Source organism: Leopardus geoffroyi, chromosome D2 (genome assembly GCF_018350155.1).
Source record: "Leopardus geoffroyi isolate Oge1 chromosome D2, O.geoffroyi_Oge1_pat1.0, whole genome shotgun sequence".
NCBI classification, from domain to species: domain Eukaryota; kingdom Metazoa; phylum Chordata; class Mammalia; order Carnivora; family Felidae; genus Leopardus; species Leopardus geoffroyi.
This window is the reverse complement of record NC_059334.1, coordinates 28,465,820-28,482,887: the sequence shown is the minus strand read 5'-3', so window position 1 is coordinate 28,482,887 and position 17,068 is coordinate 28,465,820. Positions and strand designations below refer to the sequence as shown.

Sequence of the window (17,068 nt, the reverse complement as noted above, 5' to 3'; positions counted from 1 at the left end):
AAAAAGTGATACATGTGTATAGGATGACGTGGGATTGTTAGAAGTTTGTCTCTGGACACATTCTTGGTCTTTGATTTTGGTGAGGTAGTTGCTGTGATTCATTCTCAGTATCCTTACTTGCCCTCCCTAAGACTTCATTTTCCATCCTGATGTTTATTCTTTTGCAATAATAAAAACTAGTTCAACAGCAACATGAGGCATCTCCACCTCTTCTTATTCTTGCAAAGTTTATCAAGCAGTTTTTTCTAAGCATCTTATATACACTCTTTCACACAGCAAGAAGAAAGCCCCTACCCTTAAACTGCTTTTCTTGGGAATATTTAATGTTCATATATTGTAGGTCTGTTTTTATTTGCATGTTTGTTTTTAGTAGACAATGATCAGAACACATCCTCTTGCCCATTCATGTAATCTCCTTGCTTACCCATGGCTTGTCCCTCAACAACGCAGAAACATTTTAGCTCTGGTTCAGAGAATCATTGGACATCTATGAGGAATGAGGGGAAGCAAATTATACATTTTGGGGCAACAATATGAAATGTCATAGAAAGTGACTTAGTGTTTATTTATCTGAACCTAATTGCTTTGTGACTTTTCTGCCTGTTGTGCTAGAGAACAAAGACAAAAGTCCTTGGCATGGTGTTCCAGATTCTCTGTGATCTGGCCCTGACTTGAATCAACATTATTCGTAATGTTCCTTCTCCTTTTTCAGTTTTTCAGTTCCTCCCCGTCACCACACCACACATTAACCTGACTAAAGAGTTGGGGCACCTGGGTGGTTCAGTCAGTTAAACCTGACTAAAGAATCTACTTACTAGTCACCAAATTTTCCATCACCTCCCACCCCCCAAAACACATGTATCTTTGTATATATAATTTGTTTAACTTGGTGTTTTTCCCGTTCCTCTTACTCCCCCGACCCGACCCCTAATCAACCTTAGGAACTTCAAGACTAACGTAAATGCTACTTCTCGCATGAAACCATTAGCATTTTCACCAGGTGGAATTATTATTTTTATTCCTGGAGCACTTAGAGCACATGCAATTCTTTTATAGTAGTGATCATATTCTGCTTGTATTTTTTTTTAATGGATTTTTCTTCCCACTGGATTTTTAAATCCTTAAAGTGATAGTTATAACAATATCTTTCATTTAGTAATGCTTTCCAAAGCTCTCTACCAGCTCTTTACATTAGTCCTTACATTATTGATTTTTATTTCTGAAAGAAGAAGTAATGTCATAGCATTTTTACATCAGTGTCTCAGGTAAGTCGATTTACTGAACAATATTTTGCTAACTGGTAGAGCTGAAGTTTGAACCCAAGTCCATCCAACCCCTGCCCAAATTTGTAAACACCAGATGAAGGGTCAGGGATAATAGCCTATTCACCCTAAAAACTCCTAGTGCCTCATAAACTGATTTACCATTCTATTTTTTTTCCTCCTTACTATTTATTTTACAAGTTTTTAATTAAAATTTTTTCTTCTTTAGTCTCCTTCCCATCACTTATTTGGGAACTGCATAACCATTAAAATTCTTAATAAAGGAGGAAGATTTTTAAACGTCATTTCTTCATTTAAAAAATTAAAGCAATAGAATATATTCCATTTCTACTGTATTCGGCAGAATGAAACACACATTTTGAGATTTCACTAAAGGCAGATTGAAAATTTTATTTGTGTATATTGAGAAAAAAATAGCCTATTTTATAAATGCCAAAGTAAGGACTTGAGATATGTCAAATCAAGTAGGGTACTGATAAAGCAGACAAAACAAAAACTTGACTGATTCATTAGTTGCTCATTTGCTGAATCGCTATCTCCATCTCTTTCCCATTTTGATAGTACCAGTGCCACACTTAGAAAAAAAATACCTATGTCTTTATAGCTCTTCTTCATCATCCTTGTAATCGAATATTAACTTTCCATAAGATACACGTCTCATTAAATTGGCACAGTAGGTTTATGTTGAATTAATTATTGGGTGATTTAGTTCCTATTAGTCAATTGAAGTTTGACAGTCACATTTTGCTATTTGACTTAAAATCAAAATGGCATTAATATACACATATATAGATGTTTCTAGCTCCCTGAGAACAATTCTTTTCTGAAACACTTTCTTTTCTTTCCATTCCTCTTCCCCTCACAGTTTTGTTCTTTCTATTCTCTTATTTGGTGGTAGTAGGGGGGTGGGCAGGGCTATCTGATAGTTTTCACATACAGCTTTTACTTTTGGGTTTCAATTGTAGAGAAATATATTATTTTATTTGAGATTCCAAACCACTTACATCAGTAGGAAATAGAAAAATTGATGTCTCAAACCCTTTTATTAAACTGTAGTGAGAAAAGATGGAAAGCCCCTCAGTCTGATTTTGTGCCTGACATCTTTCATGCCTGGCCACAAACAGGTATTTATTGAAAATACATACCTCTAACTCCTATTGGCCTCCCACTAACTTCAGATTTTAGTGCTGCAGCCTCTAAGGGTGTCCTATTTTTACATTGGAATGTTGGATTCTTCTTTAAAGTTTTTTTTATATATCACTCAAATGAAAGGAATGAATTTTTCCATTGGGCTAAAAAATAATATGGAAATAAATAAGATAGAGGCTTCTTAGGTGTTATACACAGATATAGATGACTGTACAATAGAAATTGAAAAAAAAACGTATGTCAGAATATGCCATAACATCTAAAGAAAATTACATAGCATAGCATTCAAAGCCTTCCATATCTTGTCCCTATTTGTAGTTCTAGTCCTATATCATGGTAATTCCTCTTACACAGTCAGCATAGTACTGGGGGTGGCGGTATCAGAATCAGTAGTGTGCAAAGCAGAAGTGGTAATGTGTGGTCATCACTGGGTAGTTTATGTAAGACATCCGTCTATTACTTGGCATATGACCAAACAACATTACCGCCAGACAACTGTGTCTGTTTTATATCAGATTCCCCTGAAAGCAGATCCTGAGACCAGAACCTTAGGCAGGTAGTTTACTTAGGAGGCAATTCCAAGAAGCAAGTGTAAGAGAACATGAAGTGTAAGAGAACAGGCAAGGAAAGAGGAGAGGATATGCTCTTTGAAGTCACTACTGTCACTAACAGAATCTTAACTCCGACAGAATTTTGAAAGCATTGGCAGAGAACTTATTTGTAAGCTCATTTCCCAGTCCTTCTGTCTTGTTCTCCTGAACATAATACCACACCTCCATGGTGTACCTTTTACATTTACTGTGTTTTGGATTTAGCAACACGCCTTAGAATAAAGCAACAAATGTGTTCCTAACATAGTTTAGTTAAAAAAATAATAATAATTTAGCCAAAGAATATCTGTATTTATTCCTTAATAATAGTAAATCAGCTATACCTCAAGCCTGTTTCAGCACTTGTGTATGGAATGAAGGATTGAATGAATAGCAGGGAAAACATAGTAGAACACCTTGGTCGGGGGGGGGGGAACCCCGGGAGTAAATACCATTAAAATGAAGGGAAGACAAATGGTAGCACTACAGAGGGGAAATGGACAGACCATAACAAACATATCCAGGTACTGGAAGACTGTTAAAATTATTCATAAATTTATAAAAATTGGCACACTGTGGGACAATGGCTATTCTCTAGATTTTTGTATGGTGATAAAACAAAATATATTTTTTAGAAGCACAAGAAGACAGTCTAACTCTCTGGATATAGTTGTAGATGGGAACATACATCAAAGTCTCATCTCCCATTCATTCTCCAAACCATCACAATATGACTCCTGGTTTCACTTTCCACTCAAACTGGTCTCACTAAGTTTATCAATGACCTCTTAGTGGTCAAATCCATCAGACAAATCTGATTTCTTTTTATTTAACTTATCTTTAAAATTAAACTCCGAAACTCATCTTTTTTTTTTTTTGAAATTTCTTCCCTGTCAGTTTCCTTATTTTCCCTTACTGTAACATTTGATGACTCTCACTCCCCCACTAAGGGACCATGTATTTTCATCTTGATGTATTTCATAAGATCTTGCTGTAGTAGAAAGGTAAAGAGATAATGTTGAGAAACAATTATTGAGTTTAATGGAACCAAATACAAAGAAAAGATCAAATGCAGAGAAAAGATTCAACAAGTTCATAATGTGGGTATTATAATTGCACCTAGTAGGATAAGTTCATTTGGAAAGCATTGACACAGATTTATGGGAATATTTCTCTTTTAGTTGTTGGTCATTTGCTCTCTTTGTTTTTTGGCCATCATCTCAGTCTCTTTTTAGATCCTACTCTTCCATCTGCATGATTTCCACTTATGGTAGTATTTCCTAAGTTTTAATTCTTGGGCATCTCCTCACTGTGCATCTCCCTCTGTGTGATCCTGTCTACCTCCTTGGCTTGAAAAACCTCCCGTATGTATGTTGGCTGTTAATTGCATAGCTTTAGTGCAGATCTCCTCTTAGCCCTCCTTCTATATATGCTGGTTACAAATGAAAGAAAAAGAGGAAAAAGGGGAGGGATGGTCATTGAAAACTCTTCCCCCTCTGAGATTCCTTCTACTTTTATGTATCTGGAACTAACATAACTAGTAGCTCCCAGCTCAAGTCTTAACTTATGATTCTTTGTCTGACTTCTCTGGTCCACTTTTGATGGACATCAAACACATTGTTCATTCACTCAAGGTCTTCCCCTTGCCTTGTAAGTCCTTACCACTCTGCACCCTGTCCTAGTAAGTTCTCAGATGATATTAATCAGTTGCCATTAGTGATTTGCCTTTCTGCATGCTAAGTAGATTCTTTCCTGGGGGATCTTCCCACAGCCTTGTGAAATTGTTAGAAACCAGAAAATTTCACAGTTCTTCTGCCTGCATGTAGGCAGAGATATTTTTTCTCCTGGAAATCTGTAATTATTATGGATTTATTATACTATAAATATTACAAGAATATAGTGGTTTTTTTTTTTCAGGCAGCCACATTATTTAATATTCTCCTGTATTCCAAAACTAGGGTAACTATCTTTTGGTTTTAAAGAGTACCCTAAAGTATACATTATAAATTTCCCATATGATATTGTATGATAATGTATAGAAGAAATTAAATTCAGTGAGGAGGTTGACTAAAAACTTGGGGAGCTATTCATAGTCATTGACATTGTTGATGAAACATTTCAAGATACTGTGATCCTTTAGGGCTCAATATATTATTATACAAATACAATGCATTAATTTTCCAATGCAGTTTTAAATTTCAGAAAATATCTGCTGAATAGGGTAATTGCCTGATTGTCATTTATGAGCTTCCACATAATCTAATTTAAAAGAACTAATTGTAGCAGAATGTTATACTTGTTTAATAATTTAAGGTGTAAGGGCAAGAACAATTAATGCAGATGAAGAAAATTGGACATCAAACTCATTTATTATTCTCCTTGCTCTATTAATCTGTTATCAACTGGCATAATCGGTGATCTAACTTGGTTTAATTACCATGAAGACTACAATTTAGCTAATCAAAATTTATCATCAGTTCCTCCAACAAAGTAGAAAACATTTCATAATTTTGCAATTATGAAAATACATGATGTACAATGTTGTTTGTACACATGCATAAACATTACAATAGTGTGGTATTTTTTGATGGAAAATGGAGTATTATTACTTATAATCTGACCTCTGGGCTAAGTATAATTTAAGAATAAAGGCAAATTTTGAGAATAAGAGAGCTATTCCTCAATGACTTTTTTTCTTGGATATTTTGTTTGTTTTAACATTGTTTTTTTTTTAATTTTTAAAAAAGTGTTTATTTATTTTTGAGGGAGAGACAGAGTGAGCAGGGGAGGAGCAGACAAAGAGGGAGACATAGAATTGGAAGCAGGTTCCAGGCTTTGAGCTGTCAGCACAGAGCCTGACATGGGGCTTGAACTCATGAACTGTGAGATCATGACCTGAGCTGAAGTCGGACGCTTAACCACCTGAGCCACCCAGGTGCCCCAGTTTGTTTTAACTTTGTAAGTGACATTCATACACAGTCTTAAGTATTATTACTTAGAGATTGTGTGAAAATATATAAGATGAATTTTGTAACTACTGGGATTATAAAAATAGGAAATAACATGAACCATTTCCTGAAAAAAAAATGAATTTTTTATTTCTCCTCAGCTCCGTAAGGCTATTATAGATCATGTGTCAGACTCCTTTTTGGATACAACGGTCCCACTTTTGGTTCTCATTGAAGCTGCCAAGAATGGCCGGGAAAAGGAAATAAAAGAATATGCTTCGATATTTCGTGAGCACACCAGCAGGCTTATAGAGGTAAGTATACTAGAACTGTAACTGCCCTATATCCAGGAGAATGAGGCTCTCATTCCCCATGTACAACTGACTTGTACTCAGATAAAAACTTTTGACAACTTACTGCAAAAGAAGCAAAGTTTAAATTGTTTTTTTTTAATGCATATTTTTTTTCAGAGCTACACACATACACACACACACACAATGGTTAAATGCAGATATTTTGCTTTATCTTTATAAATATTTTCTTCATATTCTAACATAAAAGTATCAAATACTCTACCTCATGCCATTTTTATTGTTTCTCTACCATATTTTTGTGGTTGTATTACTCTTCCATATTTTCAAATCATATTCAACTATGAAGAAAAAGAATGTAAGATTACAGGGGTAGAAAAATCCAGAATAAATAAGTGAGGATAGTAGATTGGTCCATGTGCCAATAGAGGCAAGAGATGAAAAAACTTATCATTTTCTTCAGCTTGGAAACTGGAAGCATGAAAATGCCACATGATTTGGTGGCAAGGTGTTATATTGCTGAAAGGGCCATAAAGTGCTAGACAATTCCTAGGAAACAGAGAAGAAACCTATTATATTATGAGGATCAGTAATGCAGCCATAGTAGAAGAATGAGTGTCAATGGAAGGATTTCTAAAACCAATAATGTGACAGTTCTCACAAAGCCAGGAACCCATGGAAGAAGGGAAAATCTGCCTGACCAGATTCGTTTACCAGAGCTGATACACTGCTAACATCCATCAGCATGACTGTACCAGTTGTTTATGGCTAGTGTCTGTTCTCAGTGTCAGTGCCATGCCGTACTGATTATTAAATCTTCTGACTGCCACACCTTCACATACTTACTGGCCATGAACTTTGTGGTGAAATATGTTTAGGGGCTCAAATTGCTTGGTAACCTTGTGAGTTAGAAATAGACAGAACCTGAATTAGAATCATAGCATTTGATATAACATCTATTAACGGAGAGGATTTTCCCAACATCTTAAATGTGGATCCCTGGGAAGGAAGTTTCCAATGTAACTAGCATTTTCACTGCAAAATTTCTGCTTCCTAGTCTTCATATCTAAAAAATGAAAGGAGTTGATAAATAGCTAATTACTAAGATCTTGTCAGCCCTAAAACTGACCTACCTCCAACTTTGAAATTAACTTTGAACTTCCCAACAACTCTGCATGACAGGATATCTGTTACATTGGCCTTATATAGAAATAAAGCTACAAACCCAAACCAGTCCAATTGGAGATGGAGCTGATTTCCAGGCTTACAATTTTTAACTAATTCATTCAATTATTTATATAGTTCTGGCTTTATTTATTCCCTCTTGTAGTCTTCCTCAAATATGTATGCACTCTTCCCACAGAGAAATGTTAAAAGTAAGAGGCAAAGCAGAAGGAGCAGGTCATTAAAGGCACCTAACTAAGTATAGCCCCTGATAATCATAAACATTTTTTTCTAAAAATGTGTTCTCTAAGCTGAAGGTACATCAAATTATGAAAACAACTTGTCGGTGACATATTCTAAAAGTAAAATTGGTGTCTGCTAATAAAGTTGCATCCCTATTCCTATTTATTAGTTTAGAAATATGTTTCTTAGTTGCTTAGTCTATGAAACATAAATCTCATAAGATGCTCAATAAAGAAGGGCCCTTTAATTACACAATTTTGGAGAAATAGTTGTATCTATTTCTCCTCTTGGAGATTTTACAGTTCTGAAAAATCCATAGATTTTTCAATTAAGTCAGAATTTTCCCCAAATCAGTTTACCTGAGGAGTTCTTCTTCCATGACACTTATTACTAAGGCAGTGCCTTGAAGGAACACTTGAAAATGCTATCTTAGAGGCTCCTGGGTGGCTTGGTCAGTTAAGTGTCTGACTCTTTGTTTCGGCTCAGGTCACGTATTCTATAGTGCAGAGCCTGCTTGGGATTTTCTCTCTCCCTCTCTCTCTCTGCCCCTCCCCCTGCTCATGCTCTATCTCTCCCAAAATAAATAAATAAACTTTTAAAAATGCTACCTTAATGTATTGAGAATAGTGGTTTATTATTATGTAGACAGAACCCTGAGAATGTGTTTTAAATATTCAACGTTCTTGAAAATTCTGCATTTCATGGGATCATTGAAAGAATAGAAAGATTTTATAATTTTGAGCTACTAGGGGACTGAGAATGAGTCTTATCTAACTTTGAATGTCTCCTTCACATGTACGATGCGATTATGCTAGCTTTGCACTCTCGTAGTTCTCCCTCTGGTACTGCTCAGAAACTCGTCTAAGGCGTTTTCAGTTCCAGTTAGATTATACCATGTAACAGTCCATCTTCAAACTTAGTGGCTTAAAACAACCATTTATTATTCTTTCATTATGGATTGACTGGGCAGATGGGCAACTCTCACTTAGGTTTTCTCATGTAATTACTGTTAAATAATGGCTAGGGTTGGAACCCTCGAGAGGTTTGACTGGGCTAGATATAGAAAATGGCACAGTTACATGACTGGAGGAAGTGAATGATAACTGTCAGCTGGGAGCTTAGCTGTGGCTCTTCACTGGGGCACCAATACATGGCCTTTCTATGTGGCTTTAGCTTCTTGCAAAATTATTGCTGGTTCTGAGATGAGAAGTCGCAAAAGCAAGTTAGAAACAGGAAGTATAAGCTTACATCCTCTTAAGACTTGGGCCTGAAATAGGCAGAATACTACTTCTACTGTATATTATTAGTCAAGCAATCATAAAGCCTGCCCAAATCTGAAGGGAGGCAGGGAGGCATGAAACTTCACCTTTCAACGGACAGACTAGCAAAGTGTTTACAGCTACCTTTGATCTACTATACTTCTCAGGATTTCATTTGTTTGATATAAAGTGAAGGTAAACAAGATAATATCTAAGGTCACTGCCAGCTTTTAAAATTTTATGGTATAACAAATATTTTTTTACAATTGGGAGACTTCTAATTTTTTAAGAGATAGAGACTGGAGGAAAATAGTTTTTAAGTATACTGCTTATCCACTACGTTGTTTAACAAAATATGGGCACCTGGGTGGCTCAGTCAGTTGAGTGTCTGACTTCAGCTCCAGTCATGATTTCATGGTTCATGGGTTTGAGCCCCACAATGGGCTCTGTGCTGACAGTGTGGAGCCTACTTTGGATTCTGTCTCCCTTCTCTCTGTGCCCCTTCCCTGCTTGCTCTCTCTCTCTCTCTCTCTCTCTCAAAAAAAAAAAAAAAAAAAGCAAAACAAACAAAGAAACAAACAAATAAAACACACTGCATTTATCTCCCAGGAAAATTTCTTTTTGGAAGGAGCTGTCTAACAAAGGCAATAGAGAAAATCATCATTAATTTACTACAAACATTCGGCCAGAAATGTCTGTGACAGAGTCTGGGGAAATAGGAGAACTTAAATACATCAGTTTCAGAAGACACTGTGAGTTTACTTTGTCTAGATTGTTTACCAATCCACCTTTGTTTTCACTACCACCTGTCCGCCCAGACCACTTACACCCATCTTATTCCCAAGCTGCGTAATTTGACAGAGTAGGACAGAAAGTTTTAGATTCTAAATGACCTCAAGGAAAAGCTATTTTCAACATGTCTGGGTTTTGATACCTCAACTGTGTTTGTCAGAGAAATCTAAAATCAGTGAACTTGTTAAAGTAAGACTTAAATGGAAAGAAAAGTCCATTTTTAAAGAATTCCTATCAGATCTTTGAAGAAAAACTTCATGCTATTAAAGGAATACTCTGGAAAATGGTGAAAGTTGCAACTTTTACCAAAAAGAGAGTAAAAACTGTATGGGAACACAAAGAAACAAACAAACAAAAAAAGCATTAAGGAATTCTTGGGGCGCCTGGGTGGCTTGGTCGGTTAAGCGTCCGACTTCGGCTCAGGTCATGATCTCATGGCCCGTGAGTTCGAGCCCCGCGTCGGGCTCTGTGCTGACCGCTCAGAGCCTGCAGCCTGTTTCAGATTCTGTGTCTCCCTCTCTCTCTGCCCCTCCCCTGTTCATGCTCTGTCTCTCTCTGTCTCAAAAATAAATAAACGTTGAAAAAAAATAAAAAAAAAAAAAGAAAAATTCTATGGATAATAATTAGGCAAACAAAAGGATATGGGGTTTGGGGAAAATAAATAGAGATGAGGAACAGAGTAGCCAATAAATTGGGCCTGGATATTCCCATCGTCTAGTGGGGTCATATCTGAGGTCTCCTATTGTATTATTATGCAGTTTGGTATAAAATGATAATGGGTGAAGTGATGGTTATAAAACCCTAGGTAGTGTCAATAACTGGAGAACCTAGATTCTTGAGGCTAATTTTGTTTCACTATGTTGAACTGAGTAACTATTATGCAAAGCTTATCCTACTTTGAACATCCCAGTTACTCTGTGTAACTTGGGATCCACCCAGCCACAGTGGGAATGAGAAGAAGGAGTCAAAAAGTTTGCATAATAAGATAAAAAGAGAGAGGGAGGGAAAACCATAAGAAACTAATAAGTATAGGGAACAAACTTAGGATTGCTGGAGGGGTGATTGGGGTGGATGGGGTAAATGAGTGATGGGCATTAAGGAGGACACTTGTTGTAATGAGCCCTGGGTGTTATATGCAATTGATGAATCACTAAATTCTACCCATGAAACTAATACTACACTATATATTAACTAGAATTTAAATAAAATCTTGAAAGAAGAAAAAGGTTGGAATTTTAAAATTCATCTTTACAAAGTGATTAGCATCTAATGACAAATGTACCATTGAATTATACTCCCCGTTATTTTGATCTTACATTGATGGTAAATTAGGGCACCATTAACTCTAGTGAATTCCACCAATAATGCCTATTAAAAGTAAAGTTTAAAATATTAATTTTATCTTAAAAATTACAATTTTTAGATTCTAGAGAGTAAGAATTTTACCTGTCATCACTATGAGCCTATTCTGTTAGCCAAGTCTATGCAGCTAGTACTCAATAAATCGGTATTGAATGAAGGAACACAATGATAACACTAGCTCAATTTTCTTTCTCTCTAAAAAGTTATCTTTGGGGATTCCAGTAACTGGACTTGGAACATATGTCTGAGCCCAATTTTTTAGTAGAGTGCCTTCCTGCTTTAGTGAACATGAATACTTTAAAATAATTCTTCACAATGATATTAGCAAATACCTTTGCCATCAAAAGCAAACACTATAAACCCTACTCCAGATCTCTCTCTGAAGGAATTTGTCACCATTAGATAACATTTTTAAAGAACTTTGTCCACTTCAGAGATACAGTTTGTAACTTTAATGCAGTAATATAACTGTTATTCAGAAGAATGCCATTGCATTCAATACATGTATTGCTTATTATAATGGCTGTTATTTAATATTTCTTTAAAATTACATTCTAAAAACTCCACTATTATTTTTGAACCATATTACAACGTGTTCTCAGCAATCAGTTCATGCTGAACGCTACATAGTTGCTATCAACTAAAAAGGTAAAATCTCCGGTTTATCCCATGGGTTTTACCATATTAATTCTCATTAAATATGACAGTGTTAATGATCTAGGCCTGAAAATTTTCTGCAAATTAAGTTTCTCTGTGTGCAAAGCCAGCTTCGTCAGTGCTTTGACTTATTCATCAAAAATTCATCTGTCTTGATGTACCTTATTTTAGTAAGTTTCATGGGAGCCTTTCATCAAAAAGGAAAAAGTGGGTGGACATTTAATTATAATACTTCCCTCCAACCTACAAAGCTGATTGTTCCCACTCACAAAATGGCGAGCCGGATTTAGCAAAGCCCCAGTGCCAAGAGAGAAGGCTGGAGAGGGGACTCTTGCTGTTTGCAAGAAGTGCTCATTGCTCCTAGCTCTACTTATATCTTTGCTTTTTGACAGAATCCTGTTCAAGTGTCACACATCGCTTTAATTGATCATCTGTTATCAAATAAGGATATGCTCAGTTATAAATAAATAGAGCTTTTAGAGTCCCATCCCATTCTTCCTCATTCCCCTAAAAAAGAAAAAAAAAAAAAGAAAGAAAAAGAACAAACCCATACTTATACTGTACACAAACTAACAACTGTTCTCAGTGAGCATCTTGGCAGCTCTCCTTTTCTGATGGGGAAGGGATATTATAGCTAAGTCAGGAATGCTTTTTGGTTATATAGAGGACAGGTGTGACTGCCCACTCCCTGGATTAAAAACTGTTTAGCATCTTAATCCTTCTAGCTAAAAGTCATGATGAACATGATCCTTAAAAGCCTAACTTGAGGGGCGCCAGTGTGGCTCAGTCAGTTGAGCATCCAACTGTTGATTTTGGCCCAGGTCATGATCTCATGGTTCACGAGCCCCAGCCCCACCTTGGGGTCTGAGCTGAGGGTGCAGAGCATGCTGGGGATTCTCTCCCTTCCTCTCTCTCTCTCTGCCCCTCCCCCGCTTGCTCTCTCTCTGTCTCAGAATAAATAATAATAATAATAATAATAATAATTAAAAATTTTTAAAAAGCCTAATGTGAATGCACAGTAAGTGACCTTTCCATGTTGGAGAGATTTCTTTATAAATTTTCCATTCATGGTGTTTGGAATTCAGGGAAATGGGGATACAATTATAGAAAAGTCAGAGCCTTTCCATAGTCAGGTGGAGATATATATATTTTTTCAATGTTTATTTATTTTTGGGACAGAGAGAGACAGAGCATGAACAGGGGAGGGTCAGAGAGAGAGGGAGACACAGAATCGGAAACAGGCTCCAGGCTCTGAGCCATCAACCCAGAGCCCGACGCGGGGCTCGAACTCACGGACCGCGAGATCGTGACCTGGCTGAAGTCGGACGCTTAACCGACTGCACCACCCAGGCGCCCCAGGTGGAGATATTTTTGAATGAGATATTAGTGTTTTGGAAGTAAGAGGAGGGATAAAACTATATGGGATTAGAGTAGTTTGGGAATTTAGTATGAAGTAAGCAATATAAGCAATATTTACATCAAAACTTGATGACTAGGCAGGAGCTGGATTTGAAAAACTAGAACTCTAAGTGGAGATAATAGCATGACTAAAGGCACAATGCTCATTCATGTGTTCCAGGAATGCAATAGAAACAAATTCTAGATCACTAAGCTGGCTGAAGCATGAAGTGAGATAGAGACAGTTGATGAACACCCTTGAGTATTTGATTGCCGGGTGGAAGGTTAAATTTAATCTTCTAGAACAGGATCCAGTAATGGATTTAGAAAAATGCAGCTGCTTTTCACCACGTTAGGGTCTAAAGGGAAGTCATGTCTTAGAAGAGTTTGTGTATGGACTATTTCATATCTGGATATAAACATTTTATAATGCCTAACAATTGATTAGAATCTTATAACATAGACTGGTATTTAAAAAGACTGTATTAAAAAAAAAAAGAGACTGCATTTAATACCTGATTTAGTCTTATACATTCAAGAGAGAGAGAAGAAAATTCGATTTAATAATGAACTTGGAACAGAAAAGCAAGTGACTCAAGACTTAATGACACTAGATCAATGCTATCCAATAGAAATAGAAGGCGGGCCACATATATAACTTAAAAGTTTCCTGTAACCACCCTAAAATAAAAGGTAAAAATAAACAGGTGAAACCAATCTTAATAACATGTTTTATTTAATCCAGTATACCTCAAATATTATCAGTTCAGCATGTAATAATATAAAAACTATTAATGAGATATATTATTCATACTAAGTCTTAGAAATCTGGTGTATATTTTACACTTACAGCCATTCTTAATCTAGACTAGCCATATTTTAAGTGTAAAATAGCCATACATGGCTGGCGGCTATGTATTGGATAGTGCAGTTCTAAATAGAAGATTAGCACATTGAGGACAGGAATATGTTTATTCATTCATTCATTCATTCATTCATTCAACAAGTATGTCTTAAGTGCCTATTGTGTGCAATACGCTGTGCTGGACCCCTGGGAATACTGTCTAGAACCTTTGTTTTTGTTTTCCTAGCCTGATATAAAAAACATTCAATAAATCATTGTTGAATGAATTAGTATATAAACCAAGTAGAATGACAATGAGTCTTGTAGAAAATTTTATTTATTTATTTATTTATTTATTTATTTATTTTAACGTTTATTTATTTTTGAGACAGAGAGAGACAGAGCATGAATGGGGGAGGGTCAGAGAGAGGGAGACACAGAATCTGAAACAGGCTCCAGGCTCTGAGCTGTCAGCACAGAGCCCGACGCGAGGCTCGAACTCACAGACTGAGAGATCATGACCTGAGCTGAAGTCAGACGCTTAACCGACTGAGCCACCCAGGCGCCCCTAGAAAATTTTAAAAGATGGCAAATGGCATAACTTATTGAATAAAGTATAAAATATGGAGACAGACTTGGTTTTGAATTTTGGCTTGATGTTCTTGGGAAAGTCACTTAGTATCTCTTGATTCTGTACTGTAAAGGATATACTCCATTGTAAAATGAAAATAATAGTAAGGTTGAATGGGATGATGCATTAAAGTACCAAAGGCCACATGATGTGAACATCATTGTTCAGTGGATATTAATCTTCTTCCCTTTCTGCTTTTAAACATTTTCCCCCAGGGCCACCTGGGTGGCTCAGACGGTTAAGCATCTGACTTCAACTCAGGTCATGATCTATTGGTTTGTGGGTTTGAGCCCCACCTCGGGCTCTGTGCTGGCGGTGCAGAGCCTGCTTGAGATTCTCTCTGTCTCCCTCTCTCTCTCTGCCCCTTCCCCATTTGCAATCTCTCTGTCTCAAAATAAAAAAAATAAACTTAAAAAAATAAACACCCCCTCCCCCATATCTTATGTGGAAAGAGGTCATTCGAGTCTCCAAAACTCCTGATGAGCAGTGACCTTTTCCTTGGGGAAAATTTATTTTATAAGGTAATGTTAAATATACTGTAGTTGTTGGATCATGATAGCCAACTTCCAAATACAGATAAGCGTTTTTCAGGAATATTAACAGGCCAAAAGATGGCATGTGCAAAATGGTCAGCTGAAATTATACACCCAAAATTTTGATATACATTTAATTGTTGTATGAAATTTCTCTGAAACTGAAACTTTCCAGTATTACTTTCCGGGATAGTATTTGGCCAAGACTTAACAAGCAAACATGCTAACTAATAATTACTGATGAATAATTCCAGGCCTAGAAGCCAAACTTTGTTTTAATCACCAGTCTGATTATATAAGTTGGGACTGATCTGTTTCTTTTGATCAATTCATAATTCCACTCAATTAAAAATAAATACAGTGAGTTCCTCCAATGTGCTCTATAGAGCTCATCTATACAAGAGCCTGCATTTGGTTCCATTTTTGTCTTTTGTGGATGGAAGAGGCTGGTTAATCAGAAGTATTGGCAGAATGTCTATTTTATTGCTTTTACAGGACAAAAAACCCTTTTTTTTCTGATAATAAAGAGAAGAGCAAAACAGGGAAGAAAATAAAGTAAAATAAATAAAACACTCAGTAATCTGTGCTAGCTAGCATCATGCAAAACACCTTATACTCTTTACCTCATTATGTCCGTGCTCACAATGATTGAGATAAATACTTTTATTACTGTTTTGCTGATGAAACCCTAGCTGAGAGAAATTAAGCAACTTGCCTAAGGTCAAACAGCTAAATGGCAGAGTAGGGAATCAACTTGGAGATTAAAGGAATAAAGTTAGTACAATAAATCTAAAATTGGAAAGTGAGCCCAAGTTTTATAGGTGTTTAATTTCTTGATGGAGAGAGGGGACATCTTTCTGAATGCTTTTAGATCAGAGACTGCTATTAAGTGGATCAAGCTGCAAAAGTTTCGAGAGTTGATTTTATTTCTTTCCAAAGAATCTCTAATCTTTTTTTTTTTTTTTTCGAGTTTGGTAGACACACAATGTTGTATTAATTTTAGGTGTACCACTTAGTGATTTGACAAATTTATACATCATGACATGTTCACCATTAAGAATAGCTCTAATCTTATTCTACTTTCCCTAACTAGAGAAGCAGAAAGCCAGAAGCACACATTTATGCACCTGAAGTCTTTCTGCATGCATTCATTCCTTACAACTCTTAGTGAGTTACACTAAGTTATTAGTAACACTAATACTTAGTTATTAGGCCAGGGTATGAGACCTAAGTGAGATCAGACATAATCTTCTGATGAGAAAGTACATGTAGTCCATTTGTAAATTGACTATTTGGAACTTAGAATATATTTTGCCTGTTAATTAGTACTATGTTACCATTTAGCTTCCTCAGTCCACAAAAGCCTATTGAGTCCCTAATAGAAGTTAAAACTACACAGTGTTTTATTAGGAGTATTCTTCCTAGCCTGAAATGCATTTAGAGGTGCCTCTCACCATCAACCAGTTCCCTCTCAGTCTTGTGTGCAGGGTGTTCCTAACATAGGGGCAAAAATCAAATGCTTTACAGTAGTGGACAAAAAAGTAATAAATAAAAGGGCTCAGTAAGGTAGCCTTTGATGAAATGAAGAGTATAAGTTTAGTCTAAAGGGTTGGTCTCTGCTTATCTTCAGTCAATTATTGCTGTGTGTGAATGCAGGCCCTATTTTGTCAGACATTACAATTTCTCAAAATAACTCAGAAATACAAAATTTAATGTAAAAATCTGTTGATTTCTAAGTATAGACAGCTAACTCAGCTTAAAACAAAATAAAATAAAACCCACAATCCCATCATTTGTGCCAATACATAATGCCAAGGACCACAAGTTTTGCAATCTCTGCTCTAAGATCACATTTTGAAAAACAAGTTTAAGAAAGATGGATATTTGTAAATGATGTAGATTAG

At 36.2% G+C, this 17,068-nt stretch overlaps 1 protein-coding gene across 4 annotated transcripts in view; it reads left to right on the top strand.

Annotated features, from left to right (window-relative positions):
- The window catches only part of CTNNA3 (catenin alpha 3), a 1,797,955-nt gene that overhangs the window by 955,833 nt on the left and 825,054 nt on the right, over positions 1–17,068 (top strand). For all 4 annotated transcript variants that reach the window (XM_045437558.1, XM_045437556.1, XM_045437557.1 and 1 more), the window contains one exon: positions 6,132–6,284. In XM_045437558.1, the coding sequence (XP_045293514.1) occupies positions 6,132–6,284 (153 nt within the window). The remainder of the gene's footprint in view (positions 1–6,131; positions 6,285–17,068) is intronic.